The sequence below is a fragment of the Osmerus mordax genome, chromosome 6 (assembly GCF_038355195.1).
Source record: "Osmerus mordax isolate fOsmMor3 chromosome 6, fOsmMor3.pri, whole genome shotgun sequence".
In the NCBI taxonomy this organism is placed as follows: Eukaryota; Metazoa; Chordata; class Actinopteri; order Osmeriformes; family Osmeridae; genus Osmerus; species Osmerus mordax.
In genome coordinates this window covers 4,267,400-4,288,844 of record NC_090055.1, presented here as the reverse complement: position 1 = coordinate 4,288,844, position 21,445 = coordinate 4,267,400, and the positions used below count along the sequence as shown (strand labels likewise).

Genomic DNA, 21,445 nt, shown 5'->3' with positions numbered 1-21,445 from the left:
AACACGAGATAACATTTCACCATAATAGTGTGCTTTGTAACCAAACTGTTACAAGTTCAGTTATTATTTATTTTCATTATTTAGGTTAGGCCCTGTAATTAGCCAACGGAATTTTCAAATCTGTAGGTAGTTTCAAAGACGAACATTTGCTATTTGCTACAACTATATTTATTATATATATTATATTTTTTCTATATTTATTATATATATTATATATATATTTATATTACAAGTATAGTTTAACGTCATAACTAAAAGTGTTCCTCCCCAAAAGTTATATTAATATAGCATGTAATAACAGACATTTAGCGTGTAAGGGCATGTTTATGTAACCCTCCTATTATGTGGAGACCAGGAAACCAGAAGACCAGGAAACCAGAGTTCTGGTTTCCTGGTCTTCAGCTATCTTGCTGAAGGAATGGTGTTGCTCTTCTCAAACTGTGTGTAGGTGGTGTTGAGCACATTGTGAAGAGAGGCGATGGACTGGGCTTCACTGCTAACTCAGTCCACTCCACATGTGCCTGGGGCTGGAGATGTAATAGTGGGACTCCAACTTACAGGCTCATTTAGCATCTTTGATGGCCTTCCGAAAGTCATAGGTATCTGGACTTCCTCAAGGCCTTTAGATCCCTAGAGCTGTAGGCAAAAGACCGAACTCTTAGCTTACAAAACCTAGCAAGTGGATGTTTGTTTATCTACTATTCGTTTATCAGTGGAGGCTTGTCCATAGAGGCAGAGGAGGATGCTCCTCCTTTATATTAAGGATAGAGGAATATCCAAATATAAAAAAGAGTAACTGGTTGAAATAAACCATTACCAAATCTTAGTACAATTTATTAAAAAAATTCTCTCTTTGGAAAAAATCTATTATTGAAATTCTGATTAAAATACTTTAACAGCGTCACCTGCAGGCAGAGGGGAAAGGGCTGTGTGAAGGAGTGGGGCAGAGCATATACTCTATATAGATAAGTGGCTAACTAGTATAAAATAACATGACGCAGTAGTTCGGTTTTCCTCCTGTCCTCCCCAATTTCATACTACACTGTAGTCCACTACTTAATTATTTGCCATAAAAAAAGCCTCCATGCAGAGGCGCTAGAGTGTTTGCAGTGACACTTTTGTTACACACATCACGAGGATGATCTTGTTCACTTTTGGCTCCTTCCCCCCTCCCCACCAACCCACCCACCCGACCCCGCCCAGATTAGAAGTCCAGAGACAGAGAGAGAGGACAAGAGACAAATAATCAAGTTTCACAACCGGGCAGTTCCTAAACAACTGAGATTGGGTGTGGATGGGGCAAAACTAGGTGGAAACCTACAGCACTACCTCTAAGATACAACTTTATTTTGAGTCTGTGGAAATACATTATTTTCCTGACTTTTTTTGAAAAAGAAGATAAGAGAAAACCGTTATGGATCCAAACAAGAGTCCTAGCGCCCCCCCTGCGGCTTGGAATTCGGGGGAAAAGTCTATGATGGGACAACCACCACCACCTTCATACCAGGAATATCCCCAGTACCCCGGTGCAGGCCAGCCCCAGCCCGGATACTACCCCGGCCACCCGCAAGGATACGTACCGCCGCCTCAACCCATGGGAGCCCCGGGGTACGGCCAGCCCTATCCCGGCGGCATGTACCCCCAGGGCGCCCAAGCCACCGTTGCAGTACAGCCAACGACGGTATACGTGACTTGCGCTCCTTTAGCTAACCCCGTGCCGGACTACCTGGGATACTCCATCTTCACGATGCTGTGCTGTTGCTTGCCGATTGGAATCGCCGCGCTGGTTTCCTCCATTTCGGTGAGTTGGAGTTGATGCCAAGTTCCGATTTTGAGACGAAGCATCTTGTTGACAGGCTAGGTTATTTGAGATTGGCCATCGGCCAAAACTATGCCTATGCCTTGACAGTTACAGAAAAATGACCCCTCTTTGAGTAAAAAATGATCAAAGTAATCATTCTTTCCAAATCAAGGCCTTTTGCTACAGTATGTTCTCTTTGCCTATATGGATAAGAACATTGCACATGTAAAAATAAAGCAGTGGTAATTAATTAATTATTACCAACTATTGAAACAGTCTGAAATAAAGATATTACCACAATAGCAAACAACAGACAAGTCATACAACCTTTTGAAACAAGTGTGAGTGAGTGTGTCTCTTTTTATCTTGATGTTTCTATGGAGAATCATCAGACAGAGATTGCTATGTGAGACTATACTGTAAGCATATAATACACCATGATTCTACGGGATTCTTAGCACTTTGAGGTCCATTCCAGAAAGTTATTTTTTGTCAACTTTCTGTTACAGCTCTTATTAGATGTTTAAAACACGTATTATTTAACACATATATAAACAATAGAAAGGCAATGATGACGTTATATGAGAGAAGGGAGCATTTCTGATAATATATAAATGGACCCATTTACTGGCAGGGGAGATTACGTCATCCTGATAGGCGTAGTTTGTGTGTACGCTATTCTGGGCCTTATGAAAACGGTTTTATATTTTCAACCGTTATATAATTTTCGCCTCTTTTTTGGATATCTTCGTTTGTATTTTCCAATAACTTTTTTTTCGCGTTTTACCATAAAATCACAAGGAGAGGATCCCTCACTGAACAACTCCTTTCCTGAGTTATTCCTTGACTTCTTTTAGGGTTTAGGACATTGCTTTCCTAAAAACAATACAAATCAAATTGTATAAATCTCATTGTGCTTGCAGCTAATCCTGATGACAACCTTGAGAAAAAGAGTGGGACCCCCAGGTTATACGTGATATATGAGATTATATTTCAGGCTTATATTGTTTACTCTTGTCACTACTAACAGTGTAGTTCCATGAATCTCAGAGCTCAAATGATGCATATCTCTCCTGTCTCCTTCCACTTCAGACCAGGGATGCTAACAACCAAGGAAATGCAGAAGCGGCCCAGAAGAGCTCTCGTCGGGCCAGGAACCTGAACCACACTGGCCTAGGAATCGGTCTTGCCATCATCATCATCTGGATTGTCATGTCTGTGGTTGTGCGCAACCAATAAGGAAAAGCTCCGATCCTATACAGGTTATAGTTTTTGCCTACTTGCTTCCTTACACATGATGTTTTTAAACTATGGCTCTTTTTCTCTAAACTTTACACCCCAAAACACACACACACACATAACATGTAATACGTGACATGACACATCTCATGCAATAGCAAATACTTCATTCAAAACCATTTTACAGGATTACTTCTAGCTGGGGGATGGTAACATATAATACAACAGATAATAACATCTCCATTGCGATATGAAGATCTAACACTTTGACATTTTGAATACCTTTAGATCTTAATAAAAATAAGTTTAGGTGAGCTCATTAACGATCAGTATGTTCCACCAATGAAACAAGTTCTGTTCTATTCCCCCCCTAGTGCATATGCAAATTACCACTCTTAAGCAAGCTTAAATGAGGGGGTTTGAAGCTATCATATGTGATTTTTGCACATTGATGCACTGACTGTGACTCCAAGCATTGTCCCAGTCTCTGACTCAAGAAAGGCCCAACTCTGCACACAGACCTTTCTTTGTCTTTCAAAGATATTTCCCTCTCTCTGTCTCTCTTGCTGTCTGCCTTTCTCTTTCTGTCTCAGACTCTCTCATCCTTAAGTCTTTTCTGAAGCCTCTTTTTCTGAATGGTGCTGATTGACAATGAGGCAACACTATTCAAACATTTATTTGCTACTAGCACAATTTATTTTGAGATCCTAGTTAGAAGGTACACCAGAAAAATGTACAGAAGTATGCCATATAGAAGACAAGAAACACAACTCAAGTAGTCTGACACAAAAGTATTAAATGAAACTGCCTTTGAGGAGACAGCCAAAACCCTGACCAAAGCTATTTGTGAGAGAGGGGTGTTAATTAGTTTTAGTAACAAAAATTGACCGTATTGACAACACCATTATTATATTACAACTGTTTCGATACATTCAAGAAGTATTTTTACGGATCTGTTTCCATAAGTTGGGTGTAGCAAGATATGCTTGTTTGCACCCCTACCTCATCCCTAACTCCCAACAGCTTGAAGCAAAGGCCCTAATGGATCTTGGTGGTTTTGCATTTACTGCGCAAGTACGAGCCGGAAGTTCAATATGCTTTGACTGAACTTGGTTTTTCAAGTGCACCACAGAGTACTTTCCGTAGAAACTAACGAGGCCCACATTTAATCATTTAGCAGACGCTCTTATCCAGAGCGACCAACTATTCCTAAATATGAGTGAATATTCAGTTGAAGTTATGTATTGAATGTATTTGGCATTTTTATTTCTTATATTACTTTGTATTTTGGTATAAGTTTACTTTGAGAAGGGAATATCCAGCAAAAAATGCTACATCCTGTTGATTTCCAAGGCACCATGCTCTCAGTATTAAATGGATATTTCATATGTTCCTACTTTTTTAATAGATCTTTTCAAATATCCTCTTATTTTGGATGCTAAAACCTTGCTATACACTACAACACACATAGGCTCCAGAATAATCAAAATTGCTGCTCAGTATAGGGAGGAAGGAAACTGGTACGTAGTCTAATTATTCCAAGGCCAAATGGAGTCTATTTGCACAACAGAAATAGGGAGGGGGAAGGGATTGTTTTTACTGCCGGAAGCAGTGGGGGTAGTAACTGGAATCTGTCTTTCTCTCACACACACAAATACATTTTAACACAGCGGACAAGGGATCCAAGTCAGATGGCCAAAAGAGGTCATTTACAGAGGAATTTGTGATCCGGTTCCAGTCAGGATGTTCTGAAGTGGTGTCCAGTAAAGAGTGCATTAGACCGATTATGTTCGTTTGCCTCTCCACATTTTTTGGCCCTGGCAGATAGATTCCAAAGGAGTGGCCTAGACACCATTTTAACTTTTTTAAACGTGAAATGGGAGAAGTTCTTCTACTAAATCTCTGACTTGATTACTTGCTGAGGGATGTCTACTTGAAGTTTATTCCACCTCCTGACATGTTACTGATCAAACCTCACCTATATACACAATTACAAATGTTATTAGGTTGCTGTGAAATGAGTTAGATGCAGACCAGATCACAAAATGAGCTTGCCAACATTACAACTTCCAGCAAAATGCTGAGGGATTCTGCCTAAATAACTTAAATGCCAGTCATGGTATTGTCAACATGTGGATTCTTCTTTCCATTCCCCATTCCACAGCCTGCCATGGGGCCAGGGTTTAGGAGATCTGTGTAGCCGCTCTCAAAAAAACATATGGCTTAGATTGGTCATGCTTTGCAGGACCCTGTCTCAGGCAATCAACATTTTGTTGACCACAATGCTACACCACACCTAGTCAACTCAGGTTGAGAAATGGCAAATAAGACATTTTACATGTAATAAATCAGAACATTGTTCTTGTTCAATTCAAGCACATCTTTGAGCATGTCTTTTTCAACCTTAGTTCCCATGCATGACATTTTGTTTGGTGTGGTTGAATGAGCAATAATGCCTCTCAATAAAGCAAGTAATGCTCATTCTCTTTACCTCTATTTACAACACAACCTTGAGAAACACAGCCTCAACAGGAACTTTGCAACTTTGCAAAGAGTAAAAGAAAATAATGGTATCAACCCAACCTATAATTATTTTCTTTTCCTTTTATCAACTCCTTGTTGAGATTGGCCATCGGTGTCTTTGGAAAACCTTTCCAGACTTACTGTATGAGATTGTACGCACAGAGACTTCCACATATACTTTGTCTGACCCTAATTAGAATAGTCTATTTTAGTTTGAGAGGGGGTTGGGGTAACGTGAATCTGTCATGTCTCAGCAGAAAGATAGAATCTCTATCTCCTGTTTTCTTTGTCTGAAGAGTTGCTAGGAGACTCAAGTCTAGTTCCCTGTGTGTCGCCATGTTTGTAATGCTGACTTCAGAAGGGTTTTTAAGGCCACTGGTATGTAGAATCTGCTGGGTATGTAGAAACTTAGAGTTATCTACACTTTCAATATCCTTTGCTTTAGCGGTTGCTCTCTTTGACAGTTTATTGGTTTCAAAATTCCCCTATTTTAGTTTCTGAAAGTTCCAAGTTCCTGTTTTCAGGTGAGAAAGCATTTTTTATTTCCCTCTGCCGTGGTTTATGGTGTTACTTTCAACTAACACAGTTGGAAATTAGTTCAGTCAAGACAATCACGTATTAGATTTGAGCATTTATTGTTACATGACATGGACATGTAGATTTTACTTTGGCATAGTGGATGATCTAAGGGAAGCACTCCCTGCCTCCTCGATGCAACACATACATACATGACATATGAGGCAGGGAGCAATAGAGATATAATCCCCCTGGTGGATAGAACAGACAACATGGGGGAGAAGGGGATGGTGGAGGGTGGCAGCAGCACTGATCATACAACAAATGGGCTGAGTGTGTGCGTGTGTGTGCGTATCCGCGCGTCTTTTAAAGACGACTTATCGGACGTGGCCCAATGGATATGCGCTGCTAACATGGGTGTGGTACTGGGCGATGGAAAAGAAGGTGGAGTAAGACGCCTTACGTCCCTGATAAATGAATGACGCGCGCTGCCCGATTGCCCGGCCTGAACTAGCTGCGCTTATTCACTAAAAATGCCCCCTTTGAGGAGAATGGATAATACAGTTAGAGCCTGACTAGACAAACAGAAGAAAACAACTGTTGAACAATAGATTTGCTGGTTTAAGATCCCTGTTTACCTTGTGTTCTTGAGTACAGCACGCTTTAGGATGCTTCCCCAAAAAGGCCATTGTTCTCCCTTCAGGTGATATATGTGTTTCGGAGTGGAGGTTCAATATACACAAAAGTTAAACATAATTTAGTAAAGGACTGAAATGTCCTGGATAGACTACTTGGGGCAGGGGACATCAACAGGCCCACACAGCAATCGATAGAGATCTGAAATGGATCCCTAGCAGGTTTAGCTGTGTATTTGACTCTTTGTAACTTCTGTTACTGTCATCTTCTTGCAACATTTGTCATTGTTTAGCATCATCACATTGGTATTTGTATACATTTATTTTGTTAAGAAGACATCGTGGTTTTTCCATTCTAAAGTCATTTGTGGCTTCAGTCTAGGTTCAGGAGTTTACGCTTTTATCAGTCAGCTAAGTGGAAAGATAGCAACACCACACAAAAATTGGGACTCAAGAATAATGAATACTGTAGATCAAAGATACCGAAATGGTCTGCTTCAAAGTCTTTCGGAGGCACTGAGGTTTTTTTACAGGGAATTCAAGCATAGCAGAAGAAAATACAACTAACAAGTGTTGTAAAATATAAGGCAAACTCACAGTCAAGCTTAGCCCATGTGAAAGCCTTCTCCAGCCCTGGGGCCCCCCTAAGCTGACGCCCAGATGAGCAGTTGAGCATACTGAGGACATGATTACCTATCCTTCACAACTGCAGCATAAAACAAAGCATAAAATAGCATAAAACGAAGATGACAGTTTACAAATTCCAATAAAGTACAACTTGTAACATAGACAAATTGTAAAAAAAAAAATATATAGATATATATTCCTCTCACTCTCAGGGGCGGATGAACAATTTTCTGTGCCCTGGGCAACAAGGCTCAAGCCCCCCCTCCCCCCCCAAAACAAAAATTGGCGACTAACTTCAATTATTTTTTTCTTTTAATTTTCTTTTTAGCACTCCCGCTTAACTGCTTCTCCATCTTGCTACACTGCTTCTCCCCATAGAACGCTCTCCTCCAGCCGCAGCGCTTCAAGTCACGTGACTCTCGCTCGCAGTGTCCACGGCGTAGAGCTGGCAAGCCGCAAGCGGCATTTGTGCAGGCTGCTACTGCTACTTCGGGCTAGTAATCCGAAGGTTGCGAGTTCGATTCCCGGTCATGCCAACTGACGTTGTGTCCTTGGGCAAGGCACTTCACCCTACTTGCCTCGGGGGAATGTCCCTGTACTTACTGTAAGTCGCTCTGGATAAGAGCGTCTGCTAAATGACTAAATGTAATGTACTAGACTACACAAAAACTGTTTTTGACATGATTTAACATAATATTTTGATCGAACGAGTTGCAATAAAGTGCTCACATTAAGGAAAGTAAGGACTGCGTTCATAACATAATATAACATTTAGTTGACGTTGTCCAGGGCCCCTTAGATGTTATGTCCCCCTGGGCAAGTGCCCGGTTGCCCTAATGGTTAATCCGGCCTTGCTCACTCTAATGATACAAAAGTGAATGACCTCAGGAATTGCTGTGTCATTCTAGTTTTGTGTAGATGCATAATTATAACAATTATATTGTGATGTTTATTTTCCTTAAAATGTGTTTATTCTAATGTTATGTAAACTGTCTATCAACATACATTAAAAGATGTGTAGTGGATGACCTGGAACCTGTGAACAATTGATAATCGGTGATTGATTAGGAACACATGGGTCCTCCAGCACTGAAAAGTTGAAGGCAATGGCTACAGTATTTTGTTCACATACCACATGCCAGGGTATTATTCCCTTCCAGAAAGCTGTTCCCTCCCATGTTCCCACTTATTCATAACCTTTTCCCTATCTGTTAGGGCTGGCGAGTGGGAAAAAACTTTGAACTGTAGAAAGAATATTTTCAGGTCTTGAAAGTAGGTGACCAATTGGTTAAACCTTCTGGATTGGAGGGCTGCCGTTCCACTAACCTGTAACTTGACCCATGTGCGAATACATACTAACACAAAAAATAAACTCAGAGAGGGCTGGCAGCTGCCAGCAATCTGGAGGTTTAAACTAGTAGAACATGTTCCTCTCACGCAACATTTTCATGCCAAGACTGAGCTCCAATTGCCTTTGTCTCTTTCTTCTTCTTTTTTTTCACTGTTCTCTCTCCGCCACTCTTTCACTTCTCTGCTGTTTTGGAACCAACAAAATATAAAGTCTGACAGTAGCAAGGCCCTACATTACAGATTAAATTAGCTAGTTGAGATAGAGATAAGACTCAAGCCAATTAGGCTAGTTCTTTTTTTCTGAAATGGATCCCTGGCAGGTTTGGCTTGATAATATTTATCAATATTACAAGCAACACAATTCATAGACAGGCATATTTTTCTCATAGCTAATATAGCAGGGTATAGATCAAACATTGTTATATACAGAACATTCTAATTCTATTCTAGTATAAAAGTAATATAGTAATCATTATTTGTCATCTTTATTTGTTGTTAATTGATCAGTGGTCAATTCCCTCTTCACTTGCCACCAAATATCTCAGACATTTGTGACTGCATTTCCTCAAGTAACCACATTTCTTCCCCTGCTGTCCCATCTTTTTTGGCTCTGTTTATTTCCATCAATATTGATCTCTGTTTTCCTCTTCTCCCAATCATCTCAATCCCCCTCTTCTTTCTCCAATTCCTCCTTCCTTATCCCCACCCACCATTCTCTCTCCCTGACCTCACCTCCCTTCTTCCCATCCCTGCACTAACCCCTTTGTCCCTCTCCAGACCAGACAAGAGATGGTAACAACCAGAGGGATCAGGAGGTGGTTCTAAAGAGCTCTCGTCGGGCCAGGATTCTGAACCACGCTGGGGGACCGGCATCACCATTACCAATCTTTTGGATCATCCTAATTGTCATCACCGGCAAATTTGTCATAGATCAACATTGATTTTGCCCCACCCCCTTCCCTTCTACTTACACAAACACACACACTCTTACCACCTGTATCCCACAACTCCTCCATACTTTCATGATGAAGATGATTGATTTCATCAATCATCTTCCTGTTTGTGCTTCAATGGGTATGTGCATGTATGTATCATTGGGAGCAGCAGATAAATATAGTTTAATTAAATTACCAGTAAGATAAGAAAACATACAATAAAACTATTGTCTCCAAAGGGAAATCTGTCTTGGACTCCATGCTGCAGTTATAGGTAGTATAACTAAAACAAAATATACCAACCAACTGTTAAATGTTTATATTTTCTTTTATCCTTATTAGATGATATTCAGCTTTATTGTAAGCTGTCACAGAACAGAGCCAATTAAATGTATATTCTGTTATTTCACTTCTGTACCATGACACAAGCAAAATGCTATCACATGCAAATCAATTATACTTTTTAAACATTAGATTTATATATTTTATTTGAATGATCTTATGGCTTTGTGCTATACTCATATTTGTCGACACAGTGTAAACGTTTCGAATGCAATGCTTGCACATTATAATACCAAATCTCTGTCATTAAATGTTACGATAACAAAAAATTATGTCATTAATCATTGTGACAGGAAAGATCATAAGACATGTATTATTGAAAATATTTCAGTTTGTTTTTAATGTCTGCTTTTTTAACTGTATCTGTACCAAAATCCAATAAACTGGGCTAACGTCTTGTCTATGAACTTCAGAAAAATTACATATTCCACGGTGAGCTTTCTGGGGCAGGTCTAAAGAAAAATCATTCTTATTATGTTTCTTTTAGAAATTAACAACTGAGTAATCAAACATCCGTTTGAAAGGTATGATCACGTGTGATTATGATCATAAAGCCCCATTTCAGTATGGGACCACGTCAACTAGACTCGACTAGACTTGTATCCCGATCGGATAACAACCGGTTTGTTCGTGTCACGGGGTGTGTGCGTGTCCGAATGTGTAGCGAGCATGTGAAAACAATTAGCCTACATGTGTGGGCAGAGGCATAGTTAGACATCTACTGGGGCACATTAGTTTATTCATATCCTTATTTTCCCTTTCAAGCTTCCTGTGCACAATGCACTACTAGGCTATAGAAAGTCCCCTTGCTTAGCCCACTATACAACAGTTCAGGGACACAAGTTTGATATCAGCTTTGGCAGGGACATCTATAGTTAATGCGAGCGTGCACATTTTTTCGCATTCATTTGAGCGCAAATAGTGTTTTTTTGAGCTTGATGTAATATTTTTTTTAATGTTTTAGTCAAAATATGATGATTGGTAGGCCTATAATTTAGAAACTCTTTAATTTTTTTATGTTTTCTCAGCTGTGGTAGAAATTTAAGGCACATGCATAAATGTATGTGTATGTAATCTGTAAACTCCCTTGTTCATTGATAAAGGACAGCCAGTGACTAGTTTTAAGTGAAGTGTAAGAGGCTGAGGCTCTATACTTTGCTCTGTAGGGAAAGAAGTCAGATTGTCTTAAGGTATTTATGATACCTAACTAAGAAGCCAGAGGCACGGAGGTTGGGGGATTCTTGAGTTCCCGTGGCCTAAAGGGAGCTGACCTTTTGACCAAGAAGATTGTGTGTGTTCTGTTTGTGTTTCATTAAAGGTAGCTTTACTATCCTCATTTAGAGGGGAAGCTGTGACATCAAAGAACTGTGGGACACTTGGTGTGGAGTCAAACTGTCACTGAGTAGTGCTGGCCAATCACAGAGACCGCTATATTGATGGATTGACCATATAGGAAGACATCTAGAAACATTTGTTCTAAGTTCATATAAGGCAGTGCATGTGTGATGGTTCTTCACCTCTCTTCCGAACGACCTGTACATGTCCTCCGTTATGACGGGTCACAGAGTACTCTGTTTACTTAAGTTAACTTAAGTTTGTGCAAACTAAATAACTTGTATTGAAACCGCCATTCTTGACTATATTCAAATGTACACAGTGCCGCTAGAACTTTCTTTGACACAGCGTATCTCAATTCTGACTTGTGTGCCGAGTCCGACAGCTGGACTTCTGTGTGCGTGCCACAGTGGCTATTTGGCAAGCTCAGAAGAGCGCGCTGACATGGAATTCTGAGGTCATCGGTTTGTGTTTTAGGTTAAACTGCTTTGATTTTACAAACGTTGATTGGGATACTGCGTTTATTTTTTTCGGGATTATCAATCTAAATTAATGCACTTGTAACCGTACCAGGTTGAAATGTTTGACCCTTGGATACACAACAATACCAGAAACGTATTCGTAAAAGGTTTGATTTTTATTAACAAGGTTTAAAACAGGAAAATTGTCGTACTATAAAATATCAGCAGAGGAAGTAATTCACAAATAAGAAAAGATGGCTAGACTAGGCGCCGGCAGTATCAATGAATATGATGTGCAAGTCTGCAGAGAGGGCTAGAGTAGTCTAAACGCAAACTTCTGGTGGTAAGCGATATGTGCAAAATCAATATCAGCAAATTAACACTGCATTGGTATGTGCAAAAGTGCAATCAATCCGACACTGCAATCGTATGTGCAAAGGTGCAATCAATTCGACACCGCAATTGTATGTGTAATATGCAAACAATCGAGTCAACAGGTAGGACCACCACATAGTATTACCTACCACACAGTATGTAGAGCTCTAGACATAGGGATTAACAATGTAAAGATAAAGGCACTGCGGGCAGCCAGTGGAAAGTCTAGCCATAACCTATATTAAACACTATTTAATATACCTAGTATACCCTGACGGAGGGACGGCTCAAAGGCCAATCACAGTCCAGTGCTACTCAGGACCCAACCCACGGCCTAGCCAACAGAAGTCCAGGAGGAGGTTGACGTATAGATGACTAACCAAGAGAGTATGCAACTGGAAACCCACCATCAAAACCACATCTCGACTGTAAGGCACGGTGAATCCCCCCAAATCTTCAGTGGAACAGTAAGGTCAACGTTATTGTTCACCTTCTGATGGTTACATTGCAATGTTGCTTGTAAAAACAGACCGTTCCTTGACTCAGACGACGGAACAACTGTAGAACAATGCATTTCTGATCCTTAATCTTCTGTTATTTCTACATTAACGTTGCTTTGAATAAAAGCGTCTGCTAAAATTATTCAAGTGTACTTGTTTCTGAATAGTTCAGATATGAGAGATCCATAACCTCCTTCAAGTTCATGAGTGCTCTGCTCCTTCTGCCCCCTTTTGGTAAACACAGTCAATGCTGCGGAGGAGACTTACAGTGTCATTACACAACTGCACTAATCTCAGCAAACCAGACCAGAGAGACTGATCCTAGCTTTCCCTTGTGTGTTTATGATAATGTAACATGGTTCTTTTATCTGATTGGTGGACCAGCTCCAGTCTGGACATGGAAGGGATGAGAGTAACCTTCAGTTTCGGTCAGGAAAGGACATCCTTAGCTTCACCTCATTATGATTTCCTGATGATGATAGAGACCACACAATGCCTGTTACAGCAAGCACATTACAAAAGAAGTATTCATTCGTTTTGAATGTGTATGACCAGTGTGGAGGAATTTAACACAGGCAGACATTTACTTATAATTCCCATTATAAATTCACCTCTACCTCAGCCGTTTAACAGATCTTACCCTGAACCTGTCCACAACTGTCAACATCATTAAAATACTTATTTGTTTGATTGTTTTGTCCAGTGCATTTCAGTTGTTTACTATGAAAAGACAGCATCAAGAAACTTAAGTGGTAGTTAGACGTAAAGAGTTATTTGAGAGTGACATTGGTGATATTAACCTGCCTACAGCGTTAATGACATTGCAATGACATTTACCTTTTACAGTGACTCAGTTTATCAGTCAGTGTAGAAACGTGCTAGTGAAGATTAGATATCAATTCTACAAGTACAGGTGTGTGTGTACGTGTCTGTGAGTGTGTGTGCGTGTCTTGGGCAGGGGTGACATTGGCCATTGCATGCATCAGTATAAAGTTGGGAGGGTACAGGTGTGTTATAGAGTGGGGTGGTATATAAGGCTAGCCATGCAGAGCAGTCCTGGTCGAGGGAGTTGGAGATAGAGGAGCTAAAAAAAAACTTTGGTGTGGATCTAAGAGGCAGTCAAGATTTCGGGGGTTTGGACTTCTATTGATCTGGACGGAGACTCCTTCGGACGGCCAGCAACCATGAGTAAAGGGGTAAAAAAAAAAAATTATTTGTTTTTATGTTGAAAGAAGCAGTAGGCCAGTATCATGTCCTTGAAGAACTTACCCCAAGAATTCCTGTTTCGGATTGAGTTTCTTCAAAGGAGGGTTTTTGATTATTTATTTTTTTACAGATTTAACCGCTGCATGATTTCTGAAATGTCTGCCTGCCTTTTGCCCTGTCTGTCCTTCTATCTGTCTGTCAGAAAGACTATGATATGTTTGTGGAGATGGACAAGATGGGTGACAAGATGGACGTCCAAATCAAGAAAAATAAAAAAACGAAGAAGAAGGAGAGACTGGAGGGCATGAAGAAAGAGATGGATACAGTAGGTGGAGAGCCATTTAAAGAAAAACATAAGAAGATTGGAAATGTATTGATTATTACTCTTGAAGATTGACATGAATACAATAAGAGGCTACTTGGAGATGATGTCAGTTGTTACAATGCCCATAGGCTCATACATGTAAACCTAACATCAGAAGTAATGTGTATGTCCTGTGGCTTCACAGGATGACCATCAGATACCTCTTGAAGAGTTGGAGATAAGGTACACCACAAGTATTACCAAGGTAATAGATGTACTAAATATATATACAGTAATATAAATATATTTATAATCCTCCCCAGGCACACAAACAAACTTCCCTGCTTCTCTCCCTTCTCTCCTCTTCTTCCTCTCTGCTACAGGGCCTGACCACCACCATTGTAACACAGGTTCAGGAGAGGGACGGCCCTAATGCATTGAAGCCCCCCAAAGGTACACCAGAGTATGTGAAATTTGCTCGACAGCTGGCCGGGGGGCTGCAGTGTCTGATGTGGGTGGCAGCGGCCATCTGCTTCATCGCTTTCGGCATTGAGCTCAGTCGAGGAAACCTCACCAGCTTTGACGACGTGAGGAGGGGGGGGGGGGGGGGGGGGGGCATGGTAATGAAGGGAACATAAATTCCACCATTAGAAATGTGTTGTTTAAAATGTAATTGTAAGACAAGCATTTCTCTTCTTTTCCACCTCTCTCTCCCTCAACCTAACTAGCTGTACCTAGCTATTACTCTAATAGCTGTTGTGGTGGTGACAGGATGCTTTGGTTACTACCAGGAGTTCAAGAGTACTAACATTATTGCCAGCTTCAAGAACCTGGTGCCACAGGTAAAATCTGCCGGGAGAAAATAAGCATTTGTTGATTTGAAAGCAAACAGTGTTCTTTTGACAATGTAGCCCTGTCTGATTTGACCCCTTTCACCACAAGAATATATTGAAATACAGACACATTAGCATGAATTAGTATGACGATGTATATTTATGTACATTGTGAGAAGTTCAGCATAATATCTTATCTTGAATTTAAAATAATTTCCTTTTGTGTATTTTTGGTTTCTATGTTGTCTGCTGCCTGCTTTGCACGTGCCCTGTAGCAAGCCCTAGTGATCCGTGATGGGCAAAAGAACGAGATCAATGCCGTTGATCTAGTGGTGGGAGACTTGGTGGAGATTAAGGGTGGTGACCGTGTGCCAGCTGACATACGCATTATCACCTCACATGGCTGTAAGGTAGGTGACTCACACCTAGATCACACAATTTCCCTGTGTGATGAATAAAATATCTATTTATCTACTGCCTCGTTGCACTCCAATCCATCTATCTATCCATCCATTCCTTTATCCAACAATTCATCTATATGTCTGTCTACCCAACCTAGTTTGTTACTGTGTTGTGCATTTAAGATGTTCCATGTTCCATTTTCCCCTCAGGTGGACAACTCATCCCTGACAGGAGAGTCAGAGCCCCAGTCAAAAACACCAGAGTGTACCCACGAGAACCCCTTGGAGACCAAGAACATTGCATTCTTCTCCACCACCTGCCTGGAAGGTTACAGACACTATCTCAATTACACTCTCTCTCTCTCTCTCTCTCTCTCTCTCTCTCTCTCTCTCTCTCTCTCTCTCTCTCTCTCAAACACACACACACACGCATATGTAAATATCCATTACCTTCCCTTGTCCCTCTCCCAGGCGTGGCCACTGGCATCATCATCAATACCGGAGACCGCACCATTATTGGGCGCATTGCCACCTTGGCATCAGGTGTCGGCAATGAGAAGACTCCCATTGCCATAGAGATTGAGCACTTTGTTGACATCATTGCTGGGCTGGCCATCTTCTTTGGTTTCACTTTCTTTGTGGTGGCCATGTTTATTGGCTACCGCTTCCTGGAAGCCATGATCTTCTTCATGGCAATTGTGGTGGCGTATGTCCCAGAGGGTCTGCTGGCTACTGTTACTGTGAGTCTCCAACACATATGGGTTCCTCCAGTGTTGCTGGTTTCTCCAGAGTGTTAGTGTGAGGGGCCCTATTTTTAAAGGCACAACTGTCAATATTACAGTGGTCCATCCATGGTGTCTCTCGCCCTACTCTTGCTTGACTTTAGCACCTGTTTCTCTCTCCCCAGGTCTGTCTGTCTTTGACTGCCAAGCGTCTGGCCAGGAAAAATTGTGTTGTGAAAAACCTGGAAGCGGTGGAGACCCTGGGTTCTACCTCAGTCATCTGCTCAGACAAAACTGGAACCCTCACTCAGAACCGCATGACTGTAGCCCATCTGTGGTTCGACAACACGATACATGCTGCCGACACCACAGAAGACCAGTCAGGTTAGAATCCATGGATTCAGGTGTCGTGTTCACTGTTATGAAGGTGACATTTGTGTGATGGAGAGATAAAAATGTATTTGTAAACATGAGATTAGTTTCACAACTGTTCTTTCTCATTGGCCTGTTAGGACAGAGTTTTGACCAATCGTCAGAGACCTGGCGTGCTTTGGGAAGGGTGGCAGCGTTGTGTAACAGAGCCATCTTCAAACCCAATCAAGAGAATCTGCCTATTCCAAGGGTAAGTGGATGTAGACTTAGAGCTAGTAGATTACTAGCAATAAACTAGCCTAAATCTTAAATTGATCCCTTATACCACTAGTTCCATCACTGGAAAAAGTGTAAACATATACATGTGAACTCTATTTCTCATTCTCCTACGTCACAGAGAATAGTGGTGGGCGATGCATCTGAAACGGCCCTGTTGAAGTTTACTGAGCTGACCATAGGTAACATCATAGAATACAGAGAGCGCTTCAAGAAGACAGTGGAGATTCCTTTCAATTCCACAAACAAGTTCCAGGTAAAATGTTTAACATGGAACATTTGGTTAAGATTGAGCAACACATCTATGACAACTTGTTACAGGAATTGTGTGAGTAAATATGTTTTTACATTGATTCACGTAACAGATCAAGGTCAGGGGGTAGGTTTTATAAATATTGGCAGTAGCAGCTGAGTAAATGATTAATTTAAAGAACTCAACAAGAAAAAAAGAAAACTTCCCCTCCTTTCCACCCACCTCTTTTTTTTCCCTTTTCTCTCTTTCCCTCTGGTGGTGAGTAGCTGTCAGTGCATGAGCTGGAAGACCCCCTTGACTTGCGCTACCTGCTGGTGATGAAGGGAGCCCCAGAGAGGATCCTGGAGCGTTGCTCAACCATCCTAATCAAAGGCCAGGAGTTGCCTCTGGACGAGCAATGGAAAGAGGCCTTCCAAACTGCATACATGGACCTGGGGAGTCTAGGGGAGAGAGTGCTGGGTGAGGCTTTATCTGTGGAAAGACCCTGAAAGAGAAGAAGTGCTGAAGGGTTGTCAGGGGGAGGGTATTGAAGGGAGGGATGAAAAGCTCTTGGAAAGAGGGATCTGGAGAAGTGGGAAGGCTTGGGGAGAGTGGTGGCTGAGGTGGTGAAGGAGGACAGGAATATTTTGTATCTAACTCCATACAGCATAGGAGTAAAATGGCTCCTCGGGGAGAATGTCCCTGTACTTACTGTAAGTCGCTCTGGATAAGAGCGTCTGCTAAATGACTAAATGTAAATGTAAAATAACTGTATTATGGTGGTGATTGTATTTGCTGCCTACAGGTTTCTGTCATATCTACCTGAATGAGAAGGAGTTTCCCAGAGGTTTCCGCTTCGACTCAGATGAGATGAATTTCACCACCTCAGGCCTATGCTTTGCTGGTCTCATCTCCATGATCGACCCGCCCCGCGCCACAGTGCCAGATGCCGTCATGAGGTGTCGCACAGCAGGGATCCGGGTACGAGATGGAGGGAAGGAGCAGAGGAGTGGGAGGATGGGGAGGGTGGGGTGGGGGGGCAAGGGTGGGTGGGTGAGAGGGCGATGGTGGGGTGGGGCATAACATTTGTATATGTAGTTGCACAATATTACGAGACAGTTTTTCAGTTTCAAGCTTTTCAGTTTCAAGTAGTACACACACACCACACTCTTATGGCAACATACCTTACCTTGGCAGGTTGTCATGGTGACTGGAGACCACCCAATCACTGCGAAGGCCATAGCGGCAAACGTGGGGATCATCTCAGAGGGAAGTGAGACAGTGGAGGACATTGCTGCCAGGAAACGTATCCCTGTGGAGCAGGTCAACAAAAGGTCAGTTTCTGCCACACACTCTCCTAACCTCTCCCTATATGTGCATGTGTATCCTTCTGTAATGTAATTGTGTGTATGCGTCTACCTGGGGTGCAGGGATGCACGGGCATGTGTGATCAGTGGGGGCCAACTGAAAGAAATGAGCAGTGATGATCTGGATGACACTTTGAGGAATCATCCGGAGATGGTGTTTGCACGAACCTCCCCCCAGCAGAAACTCATTATTGTAGAAAGCTGCCAACGCCTGGTGAGGCACACAGCTATTCACTAACTGCACACACACACACACACACACACACACATGTACTTTAACTCCTCTGCCTCTTCCCATCCAGGGTTCCATTGTGGCAGTGACTGGGGACGGTGTCAATGACTCTCCAGCTTTAAAGAAGGCAGACATTGGTATCGCTATGGGAATAGCCGGCTCTGATGCTGCCAAGAATGCAGCAGACATGATCCTATTGGATGATAACTTTGCCTCCATTGTCACCGGGGTGGAGCAGGGTGAGTGAGTCTGTGTGTGTGTACTCATGCATGTACGTATGTGTGTGTAGTTATGCGTGTGTATGTGTGTTTGAGCCTGGTTCCGGTCCTTATGGTAACCCCTGCGCCTCCTCTAAACCCTTAGGTCGTCTGATCTTTGATAACCTGAAGAAATCCATCGCCTACACCCTGACCAAGAACATCCCTGAGCTCACACCCTACCTCATCTACATCACCGTCAGTGTGCCTCTTCCTCTCGGCTGCATCACCATCCTTTTCATCGAACTGGCCACTGACATTGTGAGTCTCTACGTTCTCCCCTCCCTCACTTGTCATTGGCTCAATACACATCCCCTCCTCCCTTCTCATTAGCTGCATAAATCTACAGTATGAAGGCGCCCTGGACTGTAAGACCAATCCTTGTCTTGTCCTTTCCAATTCCACAGTACCCCTCTGTCTCACTCGCTTATGAGAAGGCAGAGAGTGACATCATGAATCTGAAGCCCAGGAACCCACGCAGGGATAGGCTGGTCAACGAAGCGCTGGCTGCCTATTCCTACTTCCAGATAGGTTAGAGGTCATACTTCCTTCTGTGTATATCAAATGTACATACAAATTATGTACTTACAGAACACACTGTGCACAACTGGAGCACTGCATGTGCATTCATAATCTTCGTGTCAGAAATAACTTGCTCAAGGGTAACTTGGGGAACTTGCTGGGATGTCAAGACAACATGAGTGTACAACTGTATATGTGTGTGAGTGCGTTTGCATGTCTCTGTGTACCAACAGAGCCTATTATCATGTCTCCCCTCTCCCCTTCTCTCCCCCTCCTCAGGAGCGATCCAGTCCTTTGCAGGCTTTACAGATTACTTTACTGCCATGGCGCAGGAAGGCTGGTACCCCTTGCTGTGCGTTGGCCTCCGGTCCCAGTGGGAGAACACACACCTGCAGGATGTACAGGACAGCTATGGCCAGGAGTGGGTAAGTGTGTTTGAAAGTAAACTCAGTTCTGTGGTCTTCTTCCCTTCTTTTCTTTCTCATCTCCTTTGTTTTAACCCTCCTCACCTCGTCCAGCTTGTCTTCAGATCTACAGACAGCTTGTCTACTTCCAGGGGGACACTTGTTATATTGTCCACAAGAGTATCCCTCACCCTCCTCTTCTCCTCCTAATCATTTCTTCCTTTCTCCTTCTATTTTATGATCCGCCTATTTCTCCTTTTTCCTCAGACCTTTAGCCAGCGGCTCTACCAGCAGTACACATGTTACACGGTCTTTTTCGTCAGTATAGAGATCTGCCAGATCTCAGATGTCCTTATTAGGAAGACCCGTCGCCTGTCGGTCTTTCAGCAGGGCTTGTTCAGGTCAGTACATATTATAAATGAGCCAATTCAAACTGTGGACTGAATTTCAATCATTCATGTATGTAATTCCAATGATTTTTTAAATGAGAAGTATTTAATAAGCTGATGAACTTGTGCAAAGTTAGCCTACGGCCAAACATACTTGTTATATATTTGTTTACAGTACTGTCTGTATTTTATTATACTTTTGAAATGAACAGATGTTTTTTCTTGATCTACTGTTCCATTTGACAGGAACAAGGTTCTAGTAAGTGCTATCGTATTCCAGCTGCTTTTGGGTAACCTGCTGTGTTACTGCCCGGGGATGCCAAACATTTTTAACTTCATGCCCATCAGGTACACATCACACTGTTCACCCTACACCTTGACCATCTTGGTAATAACCCTCATCCATGCCCTTTCCACTTTGTAATCATGATCCATGATTCATGATCTGGCAAAAAACTGCACCTACAAGTAGTGTTGAGATGATATTGTTGCACTGTGACGTGGTTTAAATTGCAATTTTGTGTCATTATAACTGATGAATTGGACTACGTTTGCAGGGTTCAGTGGTGGTTTGTTCCAGTGCCATATGGAATTCTAATTTTTGTTTATGACGAGATCAGAAAACTGGGAGTGAGACGATATCCAGGAAGTGAGTCTCATCCATCTATCCATCCTCCTGCCTTTCTACCCAACCATCTATCAATCCACCCATTCATTCACCTAGCCATTCATGTATCCATCTATTCATCCATTTAATTATAAATCTGTCTATTTAACCAGCTATTCATCTATACCACCTATTGTATCCATCCACACAGGAATCACTCCTAATCTTCATAATTTCCATTTTCCTCAGGTTGGTGGGACCAGGAGCTTTACTACTGAGAGACAGACCCAGGTGGCAAGTCTTTTTATTAGGTCCTACGGTATCAAACAATCAAGTCATGTGTGAATAAGAGTTGTGTTAACGTTCATAGTGGTCCAGTATTCAAGTGCTTCTTCTACATTATATTCCATAGGTACCAGCACCATATTCAAGATTATGATTTGTGTCCAAGACAGATTGGCCAAAAACCTTGTACTTGAAATCAAATGTATTTGTACTAATAAAGTGAGTGATATATCCATCAGACTTTTAACTAATTAATTTCCAGCAGACAACAGCAATGGCTTGCAACATTTTTCCTAACTCTAGAATACTATTAAATGACTCGAGATGAGCTGGATTCTAAAGCAGAACACATGCCATGGTTTTGCTCCATTTCAAAGCGTTGCTCCCTTCCACATAC

General features: G+C 41.9%; 2 protein-coding genes across 2 annotated transcripts; both read left to right on the top strand.

The window, feature by feature from the left end:
• Nucleotides 1-1,220: 1,220 nt before the first annotated feature.
• LOC136944892 (proline-rich transmembrane protein 1-like) lies at nucleotides 1,221-10,375 on the top strand. The gene is made up of 3 exons (XM_067238816.1): nucleotides 1,221-1,801; nucleotides 2,894-3,063; nucleotides 9,469-10,375. The coding sequence occupies exons 1-2, from the start codon at nucleotides 1,415-1,417 to the stop codon at nucleotides 3,038-3,040; spliced, it is 534 nt and encodes a 177-aa protein (XP_067094917.1). The 5' UTR covers nucleotides 1,221-1,414; the 3' UTR covers nucleotides 3,041-3,063; nucleotides 9,469-10,375.
• A 2,162-nt stretch (nucleotides 10,376-12,537) lies between these two features.
• LOC136944567 (potassium-transporting ATPase alpha chain 1) lies at nucleotides 12,538-21,219 on the top strand. The gene is made up of 24 exons (XM_067238377.1): nucleotides 12,538-12,606; nucleotides 13,753-13,835; nucleotides 14,048-14,170; nucleotides 14,355-14,414; nucleotides 14,533-14,736; nucleotides 14,878-14,991; nucleotides 15,258-15,392; nucleotides 15,594-15,711; nucleotides 15,855-16,123; nucleotides 16,291-16,489; nucleotides 16,618-16,727; nucleotides 16,875-17,009; nucleotides 17,273-17,465; nucleotides 17,791-17,966; nucleotides 18,183-18,319; nucleotides 18,416-18,566; nucleotides 18,655-18,823; nucleotides 18,948-19,102; nucleotides 19,249-19,372; nucleotides 19,643-19,788; nucleotides 20,035-20,168; nucleotides 20,403-20,504; nucleotides 20,714-20,805; nucleotides 21,013-21,219. The coding sequence occupies exons 2-24, from the start codon at nucleotides 13,824-13,826 to the stop codon at nucleotides 21,039-21,041; spliced, it is 3,087 nt and encodes a 1,028-aa protein (XP_067094478.1). The 5' UTR covers nucleotides 12,538-12,606; nucleotides 13,753-13,823; the 3' UTR covers nucleotides 21,042-21,219.
• The last annotated feature ends 226 nt before the right edge of the window (nucleotides 21,220-21,445 follow it).